At 42.9% G+C, this 27942-nt stretch overlaps 1 protein-coding gene across 1 annotated transcript; it reads right to left on the minus strand.

Moving 5' to 3' along the window:
- On the minus strand, positions 1-27737 carry TULP3 (TUB like protein 3). Its single transcript, XM_086609677.1, has 11 exons — positions 27705-27737; positions 17395-17446; positions 13653-13815; positions 11176-11352; positions 9153-9283; positions 7200-7385; positions 6595-6707; positions 6086-6200; positions 4375-4473; positions 2285-2456; positions 1-1779 (listed from the first exon to the last, which is right to left on the minus strand). Exons 2-11 carry the CDS (start codon positions 17425-17427, stop codon positions 1646-1648), a joined length of 1323 nt encoding a protein of 440 aa, XP_086465803.1. The 5' UTR covers positions 17428-17446; positions 27705-27737; the 3' UTR covers positions 1-1645.
- Positions 27738-27942: the final 205 nt, after the last annotated feature.

Raw genomic sequence — 27942 nt, forward strand, 5'->3', positions numbered from 1 at the left:
GTTTTTTGGGATGAGTAGAAGGAAGGCAGAGCCAGCAGCCAAGAACTCAGAAAAGCACAACTGGAAACCATTGCCGGGTCTGGTCCTCAACCTGGGGAGCACACCAAGGCACAAAAGAGATCCATGATCCAAGTTCTCTTCAAGGACTGCTCTGCTGGTGAGATCATCTCAAGACGATGGCTCACCAGCAAACACAGAACAGGCACGTACCTGGGAGGTACCCGAGCTGGAGTTCTCGGCGTCAGTTCATAATTTACAGTTAAATATAGAGTTCACACATCATTACGGTCTGGTTTTTCCCCGGCAACATCAGAAAACGTCTTCACAAAGTTTCATTCTTTTGAAAGAGCAAGTGATATCCACCACTGCAAAGCCTCCAGGGGCCAAAAGCAATAAATGGGGCTTGAGAGGCTGGAAACAGCGTGAGTCTGCTGACAGTGATGATATCCAAAGCTGGAGAACACCTGGGTTTGTCTCAACGGAGGGACAGAGTTTTCCAGGACAGTCGTGAATATGAAACCATGAAACAGGCAAGACAGTAACTGTGTTCTGCTTAGTACCCAGCAGATTAAAAATGCAGCACTGGAAGGACACGTTGCAAAGCCCCACGACACGTTTATTAACTTTTTTAAAGTTGCTGATGCCTTTCAAAACACCTCTCATCTTCGTTTTAAGGTAACTGCATCTTACAGTCAGGTTAAAATTATTTATATAATACTATATTTTATATAGTATGTCGTGACTTGAGATAATCTCATGTTAAAAAAAAAGAAATCTAAAAATGTAGGAAGTTTTATGAGTAATGGACAAATTAGAAAATATTTCTATCACCTTACAGTCTCGATTCAGTCAATCAGAAGGCTGCTTTTCAGGAATACTGCTGTATATTGTTACAATACCACCTTCTGCCAAATTCAGCCAGATTCCATCATCTATCCAGTCCCATTTTTCACATGGTTAAGAATAATTGCAACAGCAATGGATATAGTATCACCAACTAAAAAGGGAGCATTTGAGATATGATTGTTCTTTATTTGGTAACAAGACTGTCAAGGGATAGGAAGCAATTAAAATAATTAAAGGGAACTGGACTATCAGCCTTAACAGAGAATCATCTCACGGAATAAGAGAAAAGGGAGTGTTTTATTAGAGCCAGTGTCTCATTCCACCTCTGTATTTGCTGAACATAACCTACGGTTCCACAGAGCCATAACCTGAATCCTTCTGTCTGTTGTGACAGACAGCAAAGGAGAACACATTCCAGTAACTGTCCTTTTTTCTGAATTCTTCTCCAATGGCACTGTGGAAGTTTTCTAATCCTAGCTGCAAAGGGCTAAATTCCTTAGCCCACCCTCACGCAGCATCTGTTAGAAGGATTCTGGAAGCAGAACCAACACTGGCGACAAAAACACCACCCATCTTGTCCTTCCACAGCGCCTACGGAGACTGTTCGTCTTGGGACAGTCTCTGCAGATGGTCTGCTGTGACCTACCATAGTGCTCTGATTCTAGTAAGGCTGCAGAAGCCTGTCCTCCAGTTCCCTTCCATCTCCACCAGTTCCCTTCCATCTTCATTACTCCACCTCGAACTCTTACAACAGGATGCGGGGATGGGAGTGAGTTCCACGTTTCAAGTCTGCTGTCTCTTATTCACAGGCCAATTTACTATCAAAGCTGGAGAGTCCAACAGCAAAGGCCTGAAGAGCACAGAGAGGATAATTATAGTCCAGAGTGAACACATCTTCTGCCACACGACCAAATTGCATCACGATGTAGTCAGCTGGGGAGACAAGATGAACAGTTTCACAGTGGAGAAAAGAAAAAAAAAAAACAACCCAAAACCTAACCACAAACCAAAAGCCACAGGTGTCTGGCAGTCCCAAATACACCTGGTTGGTGTATCCATCTTTTCTCACCTCAGTGGCCTGGAAATCTAGAGTGAGTGTGTTATTCTAGAGAGCATCTTTCTTCTCAGAACCAGAGCTCAAACCACTCTTTTGCTGGGCTGAAGATGCTCAGTTAATCCTTTTCTTTCCCTTCAGGAAAGTTGCATTTGCCCCTTCTTTTGCTGTAGCTATGGACAGCAGTGTCTGCACCCACCCCAGAAAAAGGAAGACCTTCTATGATTTTCTTGACAGCTGAGAAATCCCCAGTAATCCTGAACTGAATTTCTCCACCCAGTCTCCTTTCTCCAGGAAGAGTGTCTTATTCCTCCCAAACCTCATGAAATAAATTGGGTTCTCCCTGTTTGAATAAGCCCCACGCACTCTCCACCAGACTCTTACGGTCATTGTCGTGGACAATCTGGAAGTTCTTCACTGAGGCCTGAGTGACTCTCCCATGGAAGTTCAAAACATAGGACTGAGTGTCGTCGTTCCAAACTGGAGCCTTGTTGTGCAACTCGATGAGGTTCTCTAAGTTTTTGTTTTGCCATTTTGACAGCAGACTCTCATGTTCCTGTTCAGAAGAAAGAAATACATTTCTCAGATGTGGGATGGCTCTGCTTTTGAGTACTGCCTCTTTCATGTGCGTGCACTCTGCCACTTGAAGGTCATTCCCTGTTTAATGAAACACCATGACAGCACTTAAACTCAGCCCTACTGAAAATTACCTGCAAGTACCAGGAAGATACTTGCATGGATTCCCAGTCCAAGAATTCCTTTCCACTCAATAACCTACCACCGTACTTCCACCAGAACGAGAAAAGAGAGGGAGGAAGAAGGAAGTGTGTGTACAGGAAAGGGAGCAATTCACGGACCAGGGATGACTGCCACCCTGCTGGCAGGAATCCTTTCGGAGTCTCCTAAGCTTTCTCTGATCCTGTTGGATCCAATTTCCATTTCTAACATTCTAAACCTTGAAATAAAAGAAAATAATCTACAATTAACTGCATAGTGCCAGGCCCCGGGGTGCTTCTGTAGAAAGTCCAAAGGCTGCAGTGGGCTGTGAGTATGGCTTAAGTAGGGTAAATGTCATCCTATTGGCTCTAATAAGTGATGCACGATATGAAAAAGAGAGAAATAAATCCAAAAAGATACAAAAAGGAGGTAAACCAGCACATTAAATTTGACAAACAGAACGAATTACAAGGAACTGCAAATAGTAGTGAGTGAAACATGACATCACTTACTTTTAAAAGTTCTGCAACAAAAAATCCAAACAAATAATATATGCTAAAACTCCAAAGAAAAAGAATCCAAACTGAAGGTATTTAATGGGAAATAAAACATCAGAAAACAACCTGTTGTGGAGGTCTGACTGATACGGCTGGAGTAACTGGTTTAGTATTGAATACAGAGACCATAGTGGATTTGTCAGGATAACTTAAACAAAACTTACTGTTCAGTTTAAACCAGTTATTGTATATCTTCATTTTTAGCTTTATATAAAGATGCAAAAAAACCTGAGAACTGGCACCACCAAAGTGCATTTAGATGTTTTTTTTTTTTTAGATGCAATTTTTCTATCCATTTGTAAAATTAAACCTCTTTTCCACACTCTCATGACTCTGAATTTCCACTCTGGAAGATTTTTTTTCTCTGAACTCAGCAAATGTACTCTTGTGCTGCTCATATCTACTCACAACATGGCTGCAAATACCATTTTCTAGCTAAAACACTGACCATATCTTTCAGTTGGCACCTGTCCTTTCTGCCTTTTGGTCTTCTATCACACCAAACATAAAACACACATCGAGAGAAGGAAGCAATTTTCATCATACACCTTAATATATCTTCAGATACAGTTCTGTAAGCTTTTAGCTACAACGTCCCCCGCACATGTGAGAAATCTTCACTAAGTAGTCACCACAAAGCTCCATCCATGTCCTCATCCCACTTTCTCCTTGAAGAACCCTCCTTTTCTATGATTCCTACAAAGAGACTGACAATGTTCTGATCAAAAATCTATCTACTCTCTTGCTACTACCCCAGAACACCACCTTACCTAATTGTGATCCATTTGTTGTAACTAATATACGGGCTAAGAAGATAAGTTTCTCCTGGGAGAAGCTAGTTTCTTCTGTGCTCAGCCATCTCTCAGCATAACAGGGTCCCACCCACGAGCAGGGCTTGTAGGTGCAACAGCAACATCATACACTAGCCATTGCAATGGCTAAGTAAGTAATATTTAGGCTGACCAAAGGATGAGTAAGAATACAAACATCATGCAGAAGGCTACGAGTTATGTAAAAGGCAAGAACAAATTAATCAACACCTTTAGGCCGTATTGTACTGGCTCTCCACGAGACGTGCTAAAGCCCTGGGTATTAACGACCTTGCTCTAAAAACCATGATGGTCAGCAACACTCAGACCTCTACGAGAAAGTTTGAACTTCTTCCTCCAACCTGCAACACGACCCAACTCCATAACTCACATTTCGTGGACGGATCGGAATTCGCTTATGATTCATATTCATTCCTGGAATGATCACAGACATTTTTCTGGGACCCTTGAATCCTAACACGTTGGTTTCCTGAAAGACAAGGAAAGACATTATTTTCAGTAACTGAGATACTCCATCTCAAAGAAGGAGCGACAGCAAAACCCAACTCGAATCCACGTTTCTATCAGTTTTTAGATTTGCTGGCTACAACTGTGTTTAATCCCTGAGAGCAGCTTTTGCATTTTGAAAACTGCAATTAGAGACATTTAGACATTAGTTGCACCTAGTGTGGAGCACATCTGTTATCCTAACGAAACGTTTGTAACAGAATCAGACAATTGCCATTTCCAGGCATAAGTTTTTTTGCATCTGAGGCAAAAACGTGCTAAAATCTTGCTAGTGGACAAGCCTTAAGTATAATAAAAGGCTGAAATCTTCAGCCTGAGTCTGTGTTATCTATATATCACCATGTAGGCTAAAGGATGACATTCTTCTTTAGGTGCAGTTGTTTGTGTTGAAGAGCGTACCTACAGTTCTCTCCCACGTCATGCTCTTTTACAAATGGTTAAGAACCCACCCAGAAGCAAAGGATTCAGCATCTGTCCAAGTGTCAATCAGGCAGTTTTTTTCCAGAGCACTGCGTGAGACAGCTCCAAGTGGATTGAGTATAAAAAGCAAAGGAAAGAAGCCTTGGCATTCTCAAACTATCCATTTAATAACGTCAACTAAAATCCAAGGGTCCATTTAAAGTGTTCTGTAACTATGTCAGTAATAACCTTTAAAATTCCCCAAGACCAATTAAAAAGCCAGAATCTTTTAGAAGTACTGGACTGATGGATGGAAGGGATACAGCCTCTCCTAACGTGCTAGTGTCATTTTGCACACACAGAACAAAGGCCTTTGGAGTTGCAACCTCTATTGTTTCACTTCAGAAAATCTAGGGGCACATATAAGAACACGTAGGGAACTGAAGAATACTGTATACAAACAAAATACCCAGTGATACTGCTGTAAACAGGCTACTACTGGAATTACAATATTTTTTTTTTCCAAGTGGCATTAAGATCAACAGAAAAAAAAAAAAAACCAACATCACGATCCAGTAGGCTAACGTGCCTTGGAATTTCTGCTGCTGTACCTGTGCTAAAAGTGAAAATCCTTCCACCCAACTGGCCATCATTTTGTAAAGAACTTGAAGTTTTACTCAAACTTTAGGACTGGAACGTGAAACAATGTGATGAGAACCCTCACCTAACTCTGGAGTGTCCACAAGCACCTCCTCACTCTGACGCCCAGGCTGAAGTGATCCACAAGACCAGAAGATCTCTAGGATGTTTTCTGGAGCTAGTGAATCACAATTTCCCCTGGAATCATATCCTTACCCACAACAAGCTGTTACCCAAGTAACCAGCTCCTTCCTATCCGCCAAAATACCTTTGGTTCTGCAAAACAAAATAACTGTACTTCACAGGGTATTCCCAGTTTCTTCTTAGTGCCCACCAGATACCAGCTGGGCAAGAGGCAGTCCATGCTGGGGCTGGCTCCTTGTAAAGGATATGCTGACTGGTCACACGTTGGGATCTCTCTTCCTTCCCTAGCATGGATTTTTTTTTTCCATTAAAAACTTATCTTTGAGGCATGTGTTTCCTCAGCCACCAGGTGACAAAAAAGAAAGGAGCAAAAGGGGAGAAGCACTACTTACGTAACAAATAGCCGCCAGCTCCTGCCTGGTGTGAGCCTTTTCCACTAGACCCTGTGCCTTCACTGGGCTAACTCCATGGTCATAAACTGTAAATTTAGTTCCCATGAGGTTTGACCTAATAGTTTATGGAAAGACAGAGAAAGAGAGAGGCATCAGTGGAAAGTTTTGTCATCTTCTGAGGTCTTTGTACAGCACAGTGAAAACACATCTCCTGCCATCTGAATTTTTCTCCTGCCAGCTCAGTACGGAGCTTTTGCAAAGTTCCCATGGTGAACTGACCCTGTAATCTATCCTGGAAAAGCACCAAGCCAGAATTCCTTCTCTGAAATGCCACAGTGAATGGTAGCACCGAAGAAATGTTGCCAACCCAGGTGAATACAGATTACATTACGCAGGACGACGCGAGTTCATCCTCTCTGAATTGATACCAGGTGGTTATTCATAACCCCAACTCAACTAAAACAAAAATCCAGTCTTTCCTGTCTGCAGTTTTCATCTGTAGTTCTCACCTGAGTTTTCCAATGAAGCTTTCTCCTTCCCGGGATAAATCAGTTGGGTCAACTGATATGAGGTAATTGGATGTTTTGCTCTTTTTCCGTTTTCTCCCTGCGAGAAGGAATGTCTGGAAACACAAAACTTTGATCGAGACTGGAGCTTTGTAAGAATGCAGAGGCATTGCTAGGCATTGCGATTCCAACTGCTCTCTCTCCATGTCCTGCACTCATTCCCCTCCTTGTTCTGTGCTAGTGTTACTGTCTCCACAACGCTGATCTCCTTCACAAGCTCACACCCTGAAATCCTACTCCTCCAGCCAGCTCACTCAGCAGTCTCATTAAAAGCAACTGTCCTTTCTAGTCTTCTCTCCTTTTCTTCTGGAGCAGCTCAGTCTCCCTGCTCTTCTTTATCCTTCATGTTTTTACACTTTTTTTAGTTTCATCTTTCATTGTATTATGGCTTTTAAACTTGCCAATTCCCTCCTTAGTGCCTTGGCCAAAGATAAGCTGTCCTCACCTGCATGCTGGCTCTCCTTCAGCTATCAGAAGCTCTCCCTTATCCCAAAAATGTTCTGTAGTAGGAGTACAATAGCCAAGATAATGTGTGCCGTTCCCAATACCTTTCTGTTGTCATCCCTTTCCAGATGCATATAATAAGTAGGGAAGAGGCCCCGGTCCATCCCCTTCTTATCCCTAGTAATTCGACACTTGACTGTAACACCACGGGGTGCAGGACGGAACGCAAAATCCTCCAAGTTCTCCACTTCTCCCAGCTGTGCATCTGCCTGAGGGGATGCACCTGTTTCCTGCGGGAAGAACCATCACATTAGCAAATTAATATCAGCTCGGAGGCTCTGGTATTCCCCAAGAAAAAAAAAAGGTCTGTTGAAACAGAAGATCTCATGTCTCAAGAAAATGTTTGAAGAAAGGGAAGTTCAACGAGAGACCACCTGTGTTTCTCCGAAGAAAGAGGCTGAAGACTTTTCCTCCGAGGAAAGACTAGTTCTCCAAGGGGAGAGAAGGAAAAGTACCCGTTAACCAGAGATGAATGAATTGCTAGGAAGGGGAAAATGGGATAAGACACTATAAATATTCTAAGCAAAGAGCCTCTCTGCTTTTAGAGCTTCAAACACTCTGTGGGAAACACGGCAGCATGACAAGCTGGACTGAGTGATGCTGCAGTAAGACAGGCTAGGATTTTTGTGGCTGAAATCAACACTGAGAGTATGTGGGTTCAGAGCATGAGCAGAAACAGAGTAAACTGACAGTAGAACCATCTCAACTAAACGCTGGAAGAACTTTAGAACAATGTGTACAATGAGGATGCAAGTTATGGTCACCAAAGGAACTGGAATTCTAATGGTAGCCAGGTATAGGTCATTAACGTATTTTTTTTCAGGTAGCTGAATCCTGTGGGTTACAGAACCCAGAAGATTGCTCCCTTACCGGGCCTTGGGGATGAGGTTGCTGGTTCACTCTCATTCCCAGGTACAGCCAGTGGGAAGTTTGAGTGAATACACAGACACACACACAGACTTGAAATCCACTACGGGCTCTCAGCCCTCCCCAGCTCCCACCCTGGATCTCCAGCAGTTGGCACCCATAGCTGAGTCTCCCAAGTGGCCAACACCCAGACCTCCTGTACTACTCACCCACTAGTGCAGCACTACATACACACAGCCACTTCGCAAATAACTCACCCAGGTCTTCTGAATAGTAGCTCGGACTTTTAAGGCTGTCCAGCACCCATGCCCAAACCCTGTGCCCTTTATCTGGTTTCTAGCTCAGACGCTGGGTCTTTCTGATGCTGGTCTCATCCAACTCACTGGGTAGTCCAGCATAAACCTTGTCAGCATGTGTAGGTGTTGTGTACCTCTCTCACACACACACGAGCACATCCACACAGGAAATAGTTACAAACAGAGTTTCAGAAGACAGTGGGACACATGGCAGTGACGAGGCACAAGGTTTGCCCAGACAAGCGTACTGTCTTGCAGCTGTTTTACAAGCATCATGTGCCTTTTACTCCCTTTACTCCCTACTTTCCCAAGCTTATTACTTCCTGATCCACCTCGACCCCTTTCTCTTCCCTCTCGAGTCCCTTCCCCTAAACACCCCATAACAAGTTTTGTCCAATCCCAGAATTGTCTGTTCCACCCCAAAACTCTGTTCCTCCTTGCATCTCACCATGAATACTAAAAGCCTTCAGGCAGTGATGGCTCTTAAGTTTGCGTAGCATTTCAGAGTTTCTGAGTCACCCTGGTGGATTTTACACCAGAGACAACAGCCTAATCTGTCTCCTTTTGAGGGTCACAGGAGTAGCTGATTCATCGTGTTCCCAGCTTCACTGATTAGGCTCCCTGGGTCCCTCCGCCCACCATTGTTCCTTTGATCATTACTGGGTCTTTGTGTTTCACCCAACCTGAAACATCAGATAACCTGACAATCAGGACCTTCCTCTGCCTTGAGGCATTGATGTGCTCCCTGTTGTAGTTGCAACTACTACCAGAGGGCTAGTACTAAACACAAGCACGCGCCTAGCCCTTAGCAGAAATGGATTTTAAGAGACTTACTGCACAAGATTTCTCACTGGTTGCAGAACTAGGCCTCTCGGATTCAGGATATGGTGAATGAGATGCTGGTTTCTTACCAGCTTCTTCCTCTTCTGTGTCCTCCTCATCAAAATTCAAACTGCCCGAAATGCCTGTTGGAACAGAGGAGCAAGCAGGTAACCTCTGCAAGAAGGTGTCATGAGTTCATGGCATCACTAATTCATACATGACTCTTGCACAAATATTCTGCTCTGGCTTTTTTAATTAATTTCTCTTCTTTCAACTGCTGATTTTCTTCACATGCTATGTTGCTTCCTGAGCCTCGTAATTCAAACTCCGAGGGACGTTTTGCAGCTGTCACTGTGCAGATGATTGAGCAGCTGTCAGGCTTTGATTAATCCAAGTTTTACATTATATTAGACGATGGAACATAGTGCTTAGCATATGCTGTCACTGAATTCATTTTGCCTATTTTCACGCAAAAGAGCCTTCCATGTCTTAAGAACAAAAAAAGGAAACACAGATCAATGTGCTGACACCTATTCTGTCAGTCAGGCTCTGTGCAGTTTACATCCTTTACAATTTCCCTTTAGTCTTGTACACACTGGAGTATGATTTTTCATGAAGAGGCCCTCCTATTCTTACATCGGTAGCAGTAACTCAGGTCTCACAAATACTATTATTGATTTGATTTTTTCAAATGAAGCACAGACTGAGTCGTACCAGGACTTATTTATTTCATCTTTACCTAAGCACCGTTCTGTAGAGACGACTGTAGGTATCTAACTAAAATAACTCGGGATAAAGACATTTATAATTTATTTATTTATATTTATTTCCGTACATATCACTGTTTCCTTCCACTTGGAACTGCATCCCTTTGTTCTGTGATTCCATTCTTTTGTTTGGCTGTAGGACAGAAAAGCACACAAAGCACTCTTGCAAACGAACACGGTCAGCATGCTAAGCTGAAGTATTTTCCGAGGGCCAGCGTCGTAGCAGTGCTCCAACATGGCACTGCACGGAAGGGGCACTGCTGGAAGTTCTTTGTCTCAGATGACACAGAAAAACAGCGTCTTAACAACCTGTCAGTCAACTTCCCAAAGCGCATTTGGAAAGAGGAAAGGCGTTAGCCCCAGTACTCCACCCAATTTCAAAATTCAGTGTTTATATTCTACCTCCACTGATTTCCCCTGAAGTTTCTGGATATTCTCTCCTGCTTCCTTTCTTAACTCTTGGGTAACGTTGCTACCCACAGGTAAGCAGCTTTTGGATGTGTCAACTGAATGGAATTATTTCTACATCTGGCAGTACCTTAACACATAAAGTGTACTGGAAACATTCTGGGAAACAGGCTCTGCAAAACAAACCCACGTTGTGCCCCACATTAAACACTGGCCATTATTTTGCTGCAAAGTGCTTAGGCTGCATGCAACAAAAAGGGTTTCCTGTGGTACTGGCAGCAACATACGATACTTGGCAGACAGACGGACACTCCACGAGGAAACTACTCGATGGGATATAACTATCGAATCTAAAACTCAAACTGCTGATTGTGAGAGCCTCTGACTCAGGAAGAACACCTTTCCTGTTAAAAACAGTTAAATGATGGCATTTACTGGCTATAGAGGGTTCTGCTGTTGTGAAAGGATTTAAGTGTTATATCCAGATACTTTATATATATATATGTTATATCCATATATATATATAAAACATATCTGGAATAAAAATACCTCGAACTTTAACAAACTCTTAAGTATAGCATTTTGTTACCAACTTCCTTGGAAAGGCTAGAAATTACACGGCACATTGATAAACCTTTGAAACATAACTGGTATGTTCCAATTAATACCAAAATAAAGAACTGCAGTTCTGCATTTCTACCTGCTGTAGAATCTACTAGCTCTGCATTTAAAAGTAATATCCTACAGACACTTGTTTCATGATTCCTTGTATTTTTTAGGGTTTTTTTAATCCTACAAAAAAGAAAAAGGAAGAAGTAGAAGAGCCTCGAAAAAGACTTTTGCCCATTATCGACCCTTACCTCGTTTCTGTAAGATTTCTTGCAGATCTGGCTTGCCTGTTGCGTCTGTTAGAGCCTCTCCATCATTTTCCTGATCTGCATTGTCTTCTGGTTTAGAAGATCTAACAGAGAGAGTTTGGAGCCTGGTCCCCAAATCTTGCGCTTCTGATTTCAGGAAAGCAGCTGGTCCATCAATGCCTGCAGTCCAAAATGAAAACGAGTGCTACAGTCATAGAATCATAGAATCATAGAATGGTTAGGGCTGGAAGGGACCTTCAAAGGTCATCTAGTCCAACCCCCCTGCAAGGAACAGGGATATCTCCAACTAGATCAGGTTGCTCAGGGCCTTGTCCAACCTGGCCTTGAACGTCTCCAGGGATGGAGCATCCACTGGGCAACCTGTTCCAGTGTTCTACCACTCTCATAGTAAAAAATTTTTTCCTAATATCCAACCTGAACCTACCTCCCTCTATTTTAAAACCATTACCCCTTGTCCTATCATAACTGGCCCTCCTGAACAGCCTCTCCCCATCTTTCCTGTAGGCCCCCTTGAGGTACTGGAAGAGAGTCTGTTCTTTATGGCTAAAGATGCTGGTTCTTTTCACCTTCCCCTGTTTAAGCATCCCTTTAAAGTGCTGACACACACTTGTTCAGCTTTTGTCAGGAGACTGGGAGGAGTCAGGCCTGACTCTGGTACAGACCACCTATTACCTTAAATATATCAGGCATCAGCTTCTCCATTTATAAATAAAGTGATGGAACCTACTTTTTTACAAAGGCTTATGCAATTAAAATGAGATGTAATGGTCATGCACATTGATATCCTTCTGTTGATTTATGGGCAACTACACCGTTTTCCTTTCCTTCAGGTTCCTCGTTTGCTCTTGTGCCATTGAGTGAGTGCTCTACGGTGAGCATCACAAATCAGTTTGATAAAAACACCTACAGCCACAGGTAAAAACACCCCAACTGTATACAGATGCCCTCTATCTTTTTGGTAGAGATGAAATTTCCACATTTAAACATGCACACAGCTGTGCTCTGTACTTCATAATTGCTAGAGACAGAATCACAGAATGGTTTGGGTTGGAAGGGACCTCAAAGATCATCCAGTTCCAGGGTCCAGCATAACACTCAAAGCACGTTTCTGTAGCACACAATATGTAAGTGTAGTTCCAGCTCTGGATTTCTGGCTTTCCCACTGTCTTCCTTCTTAAAACTTCCCCACTTTATCTAGTCATCAGATTTCTGACACTTTTATTGCTGTTGTCACTTCTTAACAGGATTTGTTTGTACTGAGGAAGCTTCACAACTATGGAAGCTAGTGAAGGAGCAGTTAGTTTTCATTTTTCTTTCTTGTAGTTTCAGTCTGCTGAAGTTTTCTAACTTAGAAGTTATATCAATCCTTTCTCTCACTCTTTTTTTGGCTTAAAAACATCTTTTAATGGAAACTTTCCTCCAGCTGATTTTAAACACGTAAATGCTACCATCCACATCACCTCTCTCCTCCCCATCCTATGATCCTCAAAGATATCTGGAGAACAAGAAAAACCTTCGGAAGACAAGGGATAGCATAGTTCCAAATGTGACCTTCAAACCAAGTAACACTGGTTTGTTGTTTTGTTTGTTTGTTTTTTTAATTCCACTCTACATACTAATTGCCTACGAATAAACTGGTGGAATTCTAACACCCTGCAATGGTAGGCATCCCATGCCTGAGGATGGGCTGATGGGATCCTGGCTTTCATAAACGACTTCCTGACACTTCCACTCGGATGTAGGGGTTGCACTGCTGCTCTTTTTTCCTCTCTGCGACAGGGAAGTCTTAAGGCTCTCACTGCTCTGTTTCTTTTCACTCCTGACAGAACAGTCACTATTTTACTGTAATGCTTTGAGACCACCAAGTTATTGCCTTTGGCTCCGATATCACTTTGTGCTCGTGACCTTCTGGACCACTCTAACTTGTTTGTCATGTTTCAGTTGTCTCCCTGAAACCCACAGAAAACAATGCATGAGGCAAAGACCAGCAAGAACCTCATTCAGTATTCGTAAGACTTCTTATCATTCAGTCATACACAAGCTTGAGATGGAGTATACCATGATAGAAAAGTACAGGCAGTGACTACTGGATTATTTCCTCTTCTTTCCCTACAGCTTCAGAAGACCATCTTACTTTGGATTTGTATCTCCCTACACTTACAGAAGTTCCTAAGCCATTTCTACAGTTCTTCTCAGTATTACACAAGGGGGAGAGTACTCCAAGGCACATGGAGATTCTCAGCTGTCACCAAATTCAAGGTGAGGTTTTGGTTTGGTTTTGCAGTTCAGTATTGCTCAACCATTCTGCCCTACAATTCTGCTTTTCTACACAGAAAGCTGTGCCACCAACCTTGGTTATCACTCGACCACTATCACAGCAATGTGGGTGCCTGTCTGTGACATAAAACACACGCACTGGCAGTGTAGGGAATACTGGTGCAATCAGGTTGATCACTTACCGTGTAACATAACATCACTGTGGACAAGGGGAGGAGTTTCTACTAAAGGAGTCTGCTCCTCACACCCTTTGGGCTTAGACCTTCGCAGCTTTGCCTCAGGATTTGGCTGTACCATCAAGGGATCAAGTCGTTTCTTCCTCTGCTTCTTCTCTAGAAGAGCTCTCTGTGAATTAAAGAAACAGCATGAAATAAGGATGAGTGACCACATCCAGAGAGGCAGAAACCATGCCCCAGCCATCAGCAACGACACAGCACTGATCAGGATCTCCAATAAACCTGAAACGCTGTTGTCATCTCTTGCAAAAACCCTGGACAGACATACCACTGTGTCCTTCTTTGACTCTCCATCAGCAGTTGATGTGGACACCTGCTTATTTTCTGATCTATCCTGAGACCATCAGCAGGTCATTTTAGCTCCTTTCATCCGTTTGTTCAATTTTTATTAGTCCATACATCCTCCTTAAGCTGACAGAGCAGGCAAAAGAGTTCACAAGGACTTTCCACTGCAGTTACCATCACACTGAACATTCCACCGTTTAGGTCAACGACTTCCTAATTGGGAATGTATCCTTTTTCCTCCCTGTTTTGCACAATCAAGCTAACTTTGTGTTAAGAGACCTGTCTCGAAGACTCTCTGAAAATACAAGAGTAGAGATTGAAGCCCTTGCCCTATGCATTATATTGTGATTAAGGAAAATGGTTTTTGTCTCAAAAGCTAGGAGAACTCAAAACCAAGCAGTTCCCAGTAACCAATGTTGAGAGATCAGGAGAGGAAAAGTGAAAAAAATTACAGTCATTAAAGTAGAACTGACACGGTAAAATCGATTCACTTTGCAAAGTTTTCCCATGTAATTCAGGATTGAAAGGAAAGAACGATCAATCCAAACGTTAAAAAATTACTTTTCAAAGAAACATATACATCTGATATTTACAATTTCCTACGAAGTAAGAACAGAAACAACTTCTAGACTTAAACCAAGGCGAATGGGGACATTGCACCATTTTCAGGACAGCCACGCTTAACCCTTAAAAGTTAAAGGGATGCATGAAGAAGGAGGAAAAATCCAATTCTAATGTCCTGTGATGCACCACCACACAAATGCAGGTGCAGTTCATCCACATCTGCCTCTGAGGTACCTGAACATCCCCGGAAAGTTGTCCTTGATTCTAGAAACCCTTTCTCCATCAAATTGGCTTCAGTCTCCAAGGATCCATCAGATAAACAGTACCAACAACTCAATGCAGTGACACACATGTCCTTGGAACTCGTTCGCTTTCTCTTGTTGGTTCCTTCCTCTCCTATTAGGCTTTTTAGCTCAAGTGAGGTTAGTCTCTTGAGGAATTCCAACACAACTCAACCCTTGGCCCTTTATTCTTGCTGTTTTTTAAAGCAGAAGCTAAAGAAGAATTCAAAACCCAACAAAAACCAAAAAGAACTCAGCTAAAATGAAAGAATTCAGCTAAAAAAAAAACAACAAAAAAAACAACAAAAACAACACAGAAAAAAAAAAAAACAACAAACCAAAAAACCTTTTTTTATTTAAACTTATAATTACATTTTGAAGACTAGACTGCAATACAGGTAGAGTTTGACACTGCAGGATTATTTGCAAGGACTGTCCTGCAGGGCAAAAATTACACAAGAATTCCAAGGAGATGATTATTGCTTTGGTCTAGAAGAAGAAAAGAAAAATAAGCAGCCGAAGTCAAATTCTTAGAAAATGCTAATTACAAATAAAATTTGTTCTCTAGAAAGGCACTCACACCCTCCAGAAGAATTTACTTTAGTTTGTGTTGTTTGTTCATTTTTAAAATCAATGCTGAGTCAAAGTAAAAAAAAATCATGACAGTTTATAAAACTCTGCTAGTTTCAATAAACAGAGAGAGGGAAAACAAAAACCAAAACATTATACTCAGAATAAGAAATTGAGAAAAATTTGTTGCCAAGGCTGCTCTACCTGACAAACAGACAAACAAGGAAAAAACAAAACAACAAAACTGACACATCCTAAAGGCAGTAGGAAAGTACACAACTGCTGCTAGAAGAAGAAATTGAATTTGAGATTATTATAGGATATAATAACTTCCAGAGATGAGCTTTTTAAACATTTCACTGCTCACCAGTCTAATTTTTTTTATTACAGTACATTCTGTTCCATCAAAGAGTTTCTAGGACTCGCCAATCCAAAGGGATCACGTTGGCTTGGACTGAAAACACACTTTACTGCTGGTAGATGCGACTGACCATCACCTTGCAAGAACTTCAGGATAATCAAAGAGACAAAACGTGATAGTAATTTAATTAGTTTTAAATAGGCTTCTTGCTACTGCTTTGCTGACTGAGATGGAGCAAATCTGCAAGCTGATGGACAGGACACACAGTAGTAGTTCTTGTTCCCTACAAGAGGTGGCAGTACTAGTATTATCTCAGACTTATTCCACGAAGATGAAGCAGAAAAAAAGGAAACTTTTATTTTGTCTGCTAACCAGCCTTTCCTCCAGCTCTGTGTTACAGTGAAAATTCATATAATACTGCAACAAAAATTTTAGATAGCTCATGAACAAGACAACAGAACACAAACCCCATTAAATAACCAACAGGTTATAAGGATTTGTTGAGGATTTTGTGAACTCCATGTATTAAACACTTTCAGAAACATTTTCTCTGCACTGCAGAAAAGTGTAACATCGGAATATAGGATGGTCAAAGATCACAATCCACCAACTCTGGTTCTAGGAAATAATGAACAAGTTCTGGTAAAGAGGGTTATTATCCACTACGAGAGTTCCCTGAAGACTGTTACATCTGGATTTAAACATCCCCAGCTGGGAGAGCACTTTTCTGAAAAAACATACTTTAATTTGAACGCAGATCAATTTATTTCGCAAGACTCTGATTTCTGGTCCACGTGAAATGGCCGGCTAGAGAACCGTAATAATCTCACATCTTCTAACCTATCTATAAGCATTTAAAATTTCACAGAGGAAAAATATTAATGATAGATTTATTTAGGATGGATATTTATATAATAATAATAATAGCATTATATAATTATTAACTACATAATTATCATGTATGTTTATATAAAATTATTATCTTTTGTTATAATTATTATATTAATGATATAATAATTATATAATTACATTCTATCATTAATAATTATATATTGTTATTTATGTAATATCCATATATATAACTTATTTATTAAGGATGGATATTTATTGCTTTGAAGAACATGGTGTTGTGAGCATCCAGCAAACAATGCTTTAAAAACCTGAGACCCACAACCTAATACCCGACAAATGCTTGGCTGTAAATTTCTTTTTTTTCCTACAAAGTAAACAAAGTCAAAAGATGCTGGAAATCTTTCTCAACAACGACGTTAAGGAGATCTTTCTATCGCTCAGGGAGACGTTTTGTTTTCCTTTGATGCCCAAAATGGATAATTCCCTGCACTCTTCCTCTCTTTTGATTCATTCCTGCGTTGCGGTGACTCAAGATCAATGAAATGAGAGGATTTGTGAAAAATAAAAGTACCAAAGAAATCCAGCCTGCAGGCCACAGCAAGGTTGACTTAAACTAATAGAAACCCTTAAAATCTTTAAAGAAAACGTTAGCAACAAGTCCTTGTTTGCATTCTACAGACCAAACATTTTTAGCACTCCCATTTCTCCAGTCTCTGGGTGGCTAATGCTTGTTTTTTCTATACTTATTTTTACCAGCTGCAGCGCTATCATTTACCTGATTCTCCAGTTTCAGCTGTCGCAGTTTCATGCTTTCATCCTCAAAGATGCTGGGAAAGGGAAAGAAACCAATTAGTTATTGCTAGTAAATAGTTAGCATTCTAAGAGCACAGGATATTCACAGGCTGCAGCTTCACTGTCAAAACTTTAAAACCACTCTAAGACACAACTTCTATCCCATGAGAAGACTAAGTCACAAGGCATTAAAAATAAAACCAAACATACTTCATATTCTGTCATAAATAGGGCCAAACTGTAGTTTAATCACCTTAATAAACTGTTCTGAAAACACTGCGTAAGCAAAAAAGTTTCCATTACTGACGGATGGATTATGAGCCACTATCCAGGTGGGCTGTGAGACAATTTCTACCTGAACCCTTAACACACTTCAAACCAATTCAGTAAAGTCTCTGCTCCTTCACAAATTAAATTAATTCCAAATTAACCCAGAATTTTAGGTTTTGTCTTGGAATCAGACCTACAGCAGTTCCTCCTCCTGCCAGACTTCCCAGAATTACTGTTAATACCTGAGAGAATCTGTATTTGCCACACTTGGCATTCCTTCCTAGAGGTGAAAAAAGAATTACTTCACTATTAGTGAAGCAATAATACATTATTATGTAATAACACATATAATTTTAACATGTTAAAATTATAACACATTTTAGAAGTGTTTTATAGACAACTTTCATAGGGGCTCTAGTTTTTCATTCCAAGTTGTGTTCGATAGAGACAACAAGGAATTATTACACAAAGTGCAATTTAGAGCAGTTAACCCTACAAAAGGGAAGGGTTAATGGACTCGGGAACACACTTTCTGCCTGCCACAGTTGTGCACTTTGACAAAGACCTCTCTGGAAGTGAGAAAGCACCAAGAGGAAGATACTCAACACAAGAAATAGACAAACATTGCATATTTTAGGTCCAACGGTGTGAAGCCACAAGCTGGCAGACTGCTCAATGTAAGCCTGACAAGGAAGAGCAGAGAGATGGAATCACAGAATGGTTTGGGTTGGAAGGGACCTCCAAGATCATCCAGTTCCAACCCCCAAGGGACAGATGGAGAGGGACAGGGAGAGGCGGGTGATGTCTCTGCAAAACACCTGCCATGGAAATGGGACCACAGCACATGGACCTAACGAGAGGGGAAAGGGCTCAGAGTCCCCTTCGCCCCTAATAAATCCCCATTTGATTCTGCTTCCAGCCAAGCTGATGACGGATCAGAGGCCCTCCCAGTCCACCCCAGCAGGCCCTGTTCTGGAAGGCTGAAATGTGCAGAACAAAAATTTTATATAAGCGCTTCATCTGTAACAGTTTAAAGACTCCAAAATTGATGCTTACTGCTCAATTAATGGTATTTTTAAGCACGTGACCACTACCATTATTTTTTACTTTGCAGTTTTCCTTATTTCCGTAATTTTTTTCCAATGTATTTCAAGTACATAAGAATTTCAATCACATAACAGGTCTAGGATCTCCGAAACACCTTGCTTCTGAAAACTGACGTTACTCCTCACATGGACCAGTAGTAGGTAGCACCTTGGATTCCAAGGGAATGAAGAGCCTGGAAAAATTGAAGACTTTCTTGAGGAGGGATGGAGAGCTATTGCGTGTCCCCGCAGCAGCGGTTACAGTAGTACCCGTCTCCCCCTGAAAACATTCACAATTTCAGAAGGAAACACACAGAGGCATCTCTACTGAGTGCAGCCAGCCACACACAAGTCACCACAGGAAGCTCCAAAATCAAGTTAAAACATGACATGCTTTTCATCTAAAGCACAGATGGTGGAAAAGGCCAGTCTGAAAAATGCTTGAAAGCCCCAGTCAAAATCATAGAATCCCAGAATTACAGATGGTTTGGGCTGGAAGGGACCTCAAAGATCATCCAGTTCCAGCCCCCCTGCCATGGGCAGGGACACCCTCCACTACACCAGGTTGCCCAAAGCCTCATCCAACCTGGCCTTGAACACTTCCAGGGATGGGGCAGCCACAGCTTCTCTGGGCAACCTGTGCCAGTGCCTCACCACCCTCAGAGGGAAGAATTTCTTCCTTGGATCTCATCGAAATCTCCCCTCTTTCAATTTAAATCCATTGCCCTGTGTCCTATCACTACACACCCTTGTTCAAAGCCCCTCTCCAGCTTTCCTGTAGCCCCTTTAGGTACTTGAAGGTGCTGGAAGGTCTCCTCGGAGCCTTCTCTTCTCCAGGCTGAACAGCCCCAACTCTCTCAGCCTGTCTCCATAGCAGAGGTGGTCCAGCCCTTGGATCATCTTTGTGCCCTCCTCTATACACACACTTCAAACCTTTTCCATCCACCACAGGGTTTTGGTGTTACAGACCTCACAGGAAATGGCTGTGCCAGAGTCTCTCCCACACCTCACCACCAAGGAATGCAGGCAGAGTGCCAACGCGGCTGCAGGCTTCCAACAGGAATCCTCCTTGGATGGACCCACTACGCAGACCAGGACATCCAAGCACTCTTCAGACATGCCTACACTAGGCTCTTCACCATGCCTTTCTCTTGGAAGGGTTTATGCACAATAAGAGGAATTAAATACCCAGTAGGAACAGGAAAAACAAGCAGCAGTTCCATAGCTACAACAACGTAGTTCAAAACAGGAAAAAAACACCCAAACACCAAACCAGTGGCCCATTTAATGTGATAAATAAGAACAGAAAATAGTCAGGCAGCCTGTCATGATCCTCCTCTTCCCAAGTGCTGCAGAAGAGCAGAGCACAGGAGACCCTGCCCACCAACTCCTCCGTGACATTTAACAGAATCCATGAGCTCCCCTACTAAAGCTGCACGACGCATGACCGACACATCTCCCGGAGAAAGGGAATATGACCCAGAACATCACACAGAAGTGAAGACTAGTGATCATCCAGGATACAGAATAAAATTGAGAGTGGGAAAACAACAATTCAACAGAACCTCCCAATTGAGAAGATACGACAGCGTGTCTGAAGGTGGGAGGACAGCAAGACATGAAGGAGCTCACAGATCCACTCCTCCTCGCAGATCCATTTCTGGATTCACCACAGTCCAACATGAAGCAAAATGTTTTACTTTTAATGATACCACCTCAAATTCCTGCTGAAATCAGGATTAGCCTTGTTTTTATATCATAAGCAGAACTTGAAGTGTTGCAATAGGAACATGAATGACAAATTTATAGTAGATGTGTTTATTTGGTCTTTCCTAATAATTTTCAGCATATCAGACTAACCACAACAAACACTTAACTCACGATTATTTCACAGATGTTCATAAATGCAATTAAGACTTCATTTTTATGCAGTTTGTCTTCATTTCTGTAAAAAAAGGCACACAGTGTCTATTGACAGTTGTTTCAGAACGGACATACTATTTTCCAACAACATACTGCAATTTTGGAATTATGAACTGTCTTGTAAAGCATATATATGGATAGACAGAGTTAACACTGGTTTTCCAGAATGTATTATGTTTAATAAAAACCACAAAATAGTTCTCTTCTAAGCACTTGGCAATAATTACCATTGAATCAGCCAAATACAAACTCACAGTATAACGCAACTCCAAGAATAATGAAATACCCTGATGTTAAAGCAGGAGAACATAGGAAATAGGGCAAGAAAGCAATCCATCACTTGGAAAATGGTCTTCCCATTCTGTCCTAGGTCCACACAAGAGAAAGGATCCGAAGAGCTTACAGCAGAAAGTTGACTAAGTTGACTGAGGACTGGAAAAACGTACCTCTTAGCGAGATGTAAATACACCCTACAGTTTATTCAAGAGAAAATTAATCAACACACTCCACTGTATTCCGTGGATTTGAGGCCACAGATGTGAGAGCAGAAGACCACAAAATCCAGTCACACGTAACTGAAGCTGATTCAGACTGCAAGTAAAATTTTTTATCCGAATGAACCATTGGGAGAAGTCATGGAGCTGCGGATTTCCAACCGAAAACAACACAGGTTTTAATTGAGGTTGAATACTGTTACACTAAAAACTGCTGTCATGAAGTAAGGCTGTGGTCTTCCTCAGATTTCAGGCGTGGTTATCCCAGATGGGAGAGCTAAGCATTCTTCTTTCTAGTTATATCAAGGGACCAACGATATATTTATATCAGACCCTTTCCATACTGACTGTTGAAGCTCTAAAGAGGCAAACAAAAGGTTGACTTTATTACAGACTAGTTTTGCAAGGAATTTTCTGGCTGCAGTTGTGAGTGAGGCAACAAGCAGAGGAAGCTAGAAAAGCTACAGGAAGAGCAGCTTGTAGAGAGAAAATCTTCTACATGATCCCGAATTCACTGGAAAGACAGATTTGAAATACGCTAAACGAAGGAAAAAACTTCATGATCGTTTTTCCTATATTCAACAAAGCAGGCACATTCCTGATAACGTTCACTGAAGAATAAAGTTTTTCTGTATTTTAAAGAAATAAAGAAACTAAGTTTTTCCTCCTAAACAAGCAACGTAGCAAGGCCTTGCAGATTTAAAAGTCTCCCAGATGGCTAAAGCTGTTCTGCAGTTTTCAGTAGATGTACATGCAATTTTCTGTCTATGTGCTGAATCCTTGGTGAGAGAAAGCCAGGAAGCATCACTTGTTTGCGTGCAGCTCTAGGGAAGGCACTGAAAATTCAGATACTCCATAGTTTGGCAGAGAGATTCAGGGAAAGCATCCAGTGGAAACTCTCAGCTCGCTTTAAAGTGGACTAGATGGTGAGTTTACTGCACCTTGTTACAAACAAGCCCGGTATTTTATATCGGTCTGACACATAAATTCTTCTTTTAACAAAGACAATCTTTCAATATTGATGGCAACATCAACCACTAACAATCAAGAGCCTTAAATCCAACTGTTTCCATCGCTCTAGTTCCTTCCAAGGAACTCCAAGGCACAGTAAACCAGCACCATTTTCCTCCACAAACGTCCCAAACTTTCCATTATCTTCTGTTCCATTTCCCACCCTACAGAGAGCTACTCCAGGAGTCCAACAAAGCTCAAGGAACTCCTTTTCCCTTTGCAGGACAGTTTATCCATGTGGTAGAGGTGGTTCCGTCTCCGAGCAATGCTCCCAGAACTTCGGAATCAGGGAATGAGAAGAATGTGTCTTGTGGCACACAGCTTCGTCTGCTGTTTGCAGCTGTAGGAGCACGAGTAAAAGCAACTCCAGTAAGAAACACGGAGTCAGCTGGTATGAAAGGGTTTTCACTTTTTACTCTCCGGAGAACCTTCCTGGGAATTGTTCTCCGCATCTGAACCACAGCTACGAAGGAAAACAGAAGCTGTCGAAAAGAGATAATTTGAAGAAGGATTCTTATCTCTTAAAAGATATATTCGAAACAAAAATTGCCGTACTGTCTCTGGAAACTGGTTGAGGAACAGTTTATCTGGAATGCACCTTCCAGTCCCCAAAAGGGAGGAGTCCCATCTGTTTTCCTTGCAACTGACACAACTGTAATTGTTCTTTTCTGGGAAAACACGTAACATAGCATCCACAGAAGTGAGGATTACCAAATTTTTCTGCCTTCCCCAAGGCAGAAGAGTAGGATTTTTATTTTTTTTTTGGCAAACACAGGATAGTCCTTCCTTCCTAATTAAATAAACTACCACTAAGTCTTCCAAGGTAAACTGGATGTGTTGCGAATCAGCCATAAAACACCACGCTCACTTCTAAGCAACACGGCTCAGGCTGCAACAACATTTTGGTGACAAGCTATTTTCCAGCAGCTGATGTTTCAACAAGGGCCAGTTTCAGCCTCTGTCTGTTGGTTTTTTGGGTTTTTTTACGAAAAGAAACCCTTCTCCAGGGAGGTCAGTTCTACCTTTGATTCTCCACCCCCCAGAGAAACACGCAAGGATCTCTGATGCCCACAGCACACTGTTTTGAGAAAGGGTTCCCAAAATTTGTTCAGCAGGTTTTTCACCTACTGAACATATTATGGGAACAATGACATGGCAACAGCGAACGTTTACTTTCGGAGGCAATTCCAAACAAGTAAATGTATTATTGTGAATAAAGACATCTTGGATATGCTTTAATACACACATTATGTCCCATATGCTACATTCGAATAAGGTTTATCTCAGAAAATTTGAAAAGAAGTGGAAAACAAGCTAACAAAAACAATAAAAGCAGCTGCCAAACCAGGATGAGCTGGAGGAGCAGAAAGACAAGCATCTGGATCGGCACGTCCTGTTCTGCTCGAACCCTCTAGGCACTGTGCGACCCCGTCGACAACCTGCAGCAGCTATCGGAACGAGCCAAAACTTCCTAAAGAAGATCCTAAAGAAACACAAAGGCAAGCTAGTCCTTCACAACTTCTCCGAGTTTAAAAATGGCACTCCACTGTGGAATTATCAGGTGCTTTTCTTTAAAGTCACACGGACCAGAAACATGCCAAAAATACCTAAACCAAAACACTCCCTTCAAAAAAAACCAAAAAGGCTGATGCTCTGAAAATTCTTCATACATTTATATGGATATGTTTCGCCTTTATTGTGGCAAAACAGCTGACCCAACAACTCAGAGCAATAGGAATACCATGCTGAAGAAAGGAATTCAAGAAAAAATTTGACACACACATGTGCTACAGAAAAATCATTTGTTATAAAACATGAACAGACTTGTCGCTCACCAGCCCAGGCTGCAGCTCCAAGGATGCTGTTGCATCTTCCGCAGCCAGGAGGAAGGGGCCCACCGTTTGTAGGCAGGGTCTCAACCTTAGTTCATTAGTAATTATATTCCATTTATGCCAGCTGGGTAATAATAATAGGATGCCATACAGACTAGTAATTATTTTTTGTTGGTTAAAACCAAGAAAGTGGTGAATTTAATCCAAACCTATCCTTGCAACACCATGTTCTCTACTTGCATAATGACAGAATGGTTTGGGCTGGAAGGGACCTCAAAGATCATCCAGTTCCAACTCCCCTCCCATGGGCAGGGACACCCTCCACTACACCAGGTTGCCCAAAGCCTCATCCTACCTGGCCTTGAACACTTCCAGGGATGGGGCAGCCACAGCTTCTCTGGGCAACCTGTGCCAGTGCCTCACCACCCTCAGAGGGAAGAATTTCTTCCTTATCTCCAATCTAAATCTCCCCTCTTTGAGTTCAAAGCCATTGCCCCGTGTCCTGTCACTACACGCCCTTGTCCAAAGACCCTCTCCAGCTTTCCTGTAGCCCCTTTAGGTACTGGAAGGTCTCCCTGGAGCCTTCTCTTCTCCAGGCTGAACAGCCCCAACTCTCTCAGCCTGTCTCCATAGCAGAGGTGGTCCAGCCCTCAGATCATCTCTGTGGCCTCCTCTGGACCTGTTCCAGCAGCTCCATGTTCTTCTGATGGTGGGGACTCCAGAGCTGAACGCAGTGTTCCAGGGGGGCTCTCAGGAGAGCAGAGCAGAGGGGCAGAATCCCCTCCCTCGCCCTGCTGCCCACGCTGCTCTGGATGCAGCCCAGGACACGGTTGGCTTTCTGGGCTGCCAGCGCACGGTGCCGGCTCATGGTGAGCTTCTCCTCAACCAGCAATCCTGTGATCTTCTCTTGGTGAATTATTAAACCTTGCTCATCAGTGTTGACATCGTACCCGTTACAAAATGGAACCAGTGAAACCTAAACCAGCTGCTGTTCGCCCCCAGCAACAGCACACAGTATAACCCAGAGGAGACAACAAAGCTCAAAGCTCCCTGAAAATACGCGTAGCACACTTCGTGCCACGGATTGCACTTGGTTTACAGTCTTTCAACTAAAAATGGAGGAATGTTCACTTCATAAATTCAATTTTCTGAACTGACACTCTAGAACTGACTGTTGACTTCTAGTCCCAGTCTAGTTTTTTATTTTTTAAAGATTGAAAGGGGAAGCCATTAAAGAGATAGAAAGCTATTAAAGGGATAGCCATTAAAAAGACAGAAATAAATTTAAAGAGATTAAATTTAATTGCCATCCCAAACTAAGTGACTCAGCAAGATACTGCATACTGCTGCTGGATTTAGATTCTTGGGGTTTTTTTGCTTCAGATTTCACACTAGAATGCTAAATGGGAAAGCAGCACGGACCAGGCACTGGACCAGGTTGCCCAGAGAAGCTGTGGCTGCCCCATCCCTGGAAGTGTTCCAGGCCAGGTTGGATGGGGCTTTGGGCAACCTGGTGTAGCGGAGAGTGTCCCTGCCCACGGCAGGGGAGTTGGAACTGGATGATCTTTGAGGTCCCTTCCAACCCAAACCGTTCTGTAATTCTATGATTCTGTCAACCTTATCATTTTATAAAGAATTACAACAGTTGTGCCAAGTCTGCCTGACAGTAAACCAAACTTTGAAATGAACTTGAGTAGTTTCAGTCGCAGCCACCTCAGATGGAAGACAATGCTGGTGGACAAGTGATAGTTAACTAACCAGTTTCAAGGAACAGCCCATTTCAGACAGAGCCGAAAGCCAAGATCTCAGCTGCCATCCATCATCAGGAACCCCACAGCACGTTTACAAAACTAGACGCTTCTATTTTTGACTTGTTCCCTCCACCTCTGTCCACCAGAAATAAAATACTTTTTGTATCTTACTGTGTATTTTACATATTGCTCAATAGTAGAGGGACTCCACCTCGGGGTGGGGGGGACAAAAAAAAAAAAAAGCTGCCATTTGGTCCTCAGGCACAGCTTTTTTAAACTTTACAGAGCCTTTCTCCTGTGAGATAGTAGGTACCATCTTCATCTCTACAAACTGCTAGTTATTATGTACCATATTTACTTCTCCTACACAAACCACTGTTTGGACAACTGGTAGCTTACCAAACAAGAGTTCTAATTACTAAATTAAGGATTTATGGATAATTTTGCTATTGACTTCTCAGGAAAAGAAGACCCTTCTTAAGACTACAGTCTTTTGCCTTCCTGCAATTTATTGTAGTGCTGCTGAACATTCTATGTTTGGAGTCAGACCCCTAAAAACACTAAGGCTTAAGGATCTATTTAGAAACTACATACTTTTATTTAGGTTCACGTATTCCAGTTACCTTACTTTAACCATGGAGACTAAGAGAGTTAAGGAAATAGATTGTTTAATAAACTGGAAGTGAGAGGGAAGCAGCTACCACATGAACTGCCATTATTGTCAGGATACTTCTGTGAGGCACCCACAAAATTCTGCAAAACAAGCTTCTTCCCAAGAAGACATGACACTAGTACAACTGTTATCGGAAAAGCAGCAGCATTTCCTGTAGCTTCAGCTCTCTTAAACATCTAGTATCCATACAAGGAAACCTGCGTGCATGTGGTCTTCAGTTCTTTCAAAAATTGTTTCCACAATTGCTATACAAACCCGAGCCTTTAAAGTCTGCACAAAGGAGTCATCTTCGAAGGTTCCACAGCGTGTTTGGTGGACCCAGGCAATTCTGGGATCCCTTCTAGCTCTTCTTACTCCCAACTAAAATTATCACACGTATGCCACAAATAAATACTGTTTCTCTTCTACACCGAGTTCATGATAGTCAACTACTACAAGTTTAGGCTTCTCTCTTTACTTGCTTTTCCCTTCTCCATCCAAACATCACAGGCACAAGATACTTTTTACTATATTCTCATGATCACACTAACTCTCTCAAAACCCATTTTCCCTGCCTGCCTGTACCTTCACATTCAATTTCCACTAATTTTGGTTTTGAGCTACTCGAGTGGCACCGGAATAACCTCTTCCCAAAAACCCCTTTCCCAAGTCCACAGCTATTTTTTCTATGATGTCAGATAAGTGCCTTTCAGTTGCTCCTCTCTTTCCCTTGCGAGGGCACACGGCGTATGTCACGATATACCCCAAGAGCTTCGTTAGCGTTATTACATCACCCCAAGAGCTTCGTTAGTAACGAAAAGCAGCGTCCCGCTGCGAAAACGCTTCAGCAGCGCCTAGAAACGAGCGGAGCGGGCCGAGACGCCACCGAACCAGTTTAATCGACCAGTTTGTAGACGACGCGCGATATTTGACGGCGCAGAGCTGAGCACACCGAACGCAGCCGGCTGGACGCGGGCGTCACCGGGGCACACCGCCCAGCCAAGGCGGGCGCTCGCCCCACGGCGGCCCGTAGCCGCGGTCACGGCCCCGGCGGGCGCGGTTCTGCTCGCCCGGACCCCGCGGCGGCCGCCCAGCCCTGCACCGGGCTCTCCGCGGCTGCGGACACCGGGGCGGAGCGCCGCGCAGCCCCGGTTCGCTCCCGGAGACACCGCCGCCCCGAAACCGCGGCCGCCCTGCCGGGAGGTGGAACCGGGCCGCGAAACACCGCCCCGGGCCGGGCACTCGCGCGGCCCTTCCGCCCCGGAGCTCCCTCACCTGCCGTCGGCGGGACCCGCCCGGCCCCGAGCGCTCTCCATCCCCGGCCCCGCCGTTGCTATGGGGCGCCGCCCTCGCCTCTACTCTTAGCGACGGCACCCCGCACTGAGGCGCGGCGCTATTGGCCGGCGCCGCAGCACGCAGCGCTCGGATTGGCCGCGGGGAGGGGAGGGGGCGGGGCGAGCCCCGCGCATGCGCAGCGCAGGGCGCCGTTGGGGCGCCGGGCATGGCGGGGCGC

The sequence above is a fragment of the Tauraco erythrolophus genome, chromosome 4 (assembly GCF_009769465.1).
Source record: "Tauraco erythrolophus isolate bTauEry1 chromosome 4, bTauEry1.pri, whole genome shotgun sequence".
NCBI lineage: Eukaryota > Metazoa > Chordata > Aves > Musophagiformes > Musophagidae > Tauraco > Tauraco erythrolophus.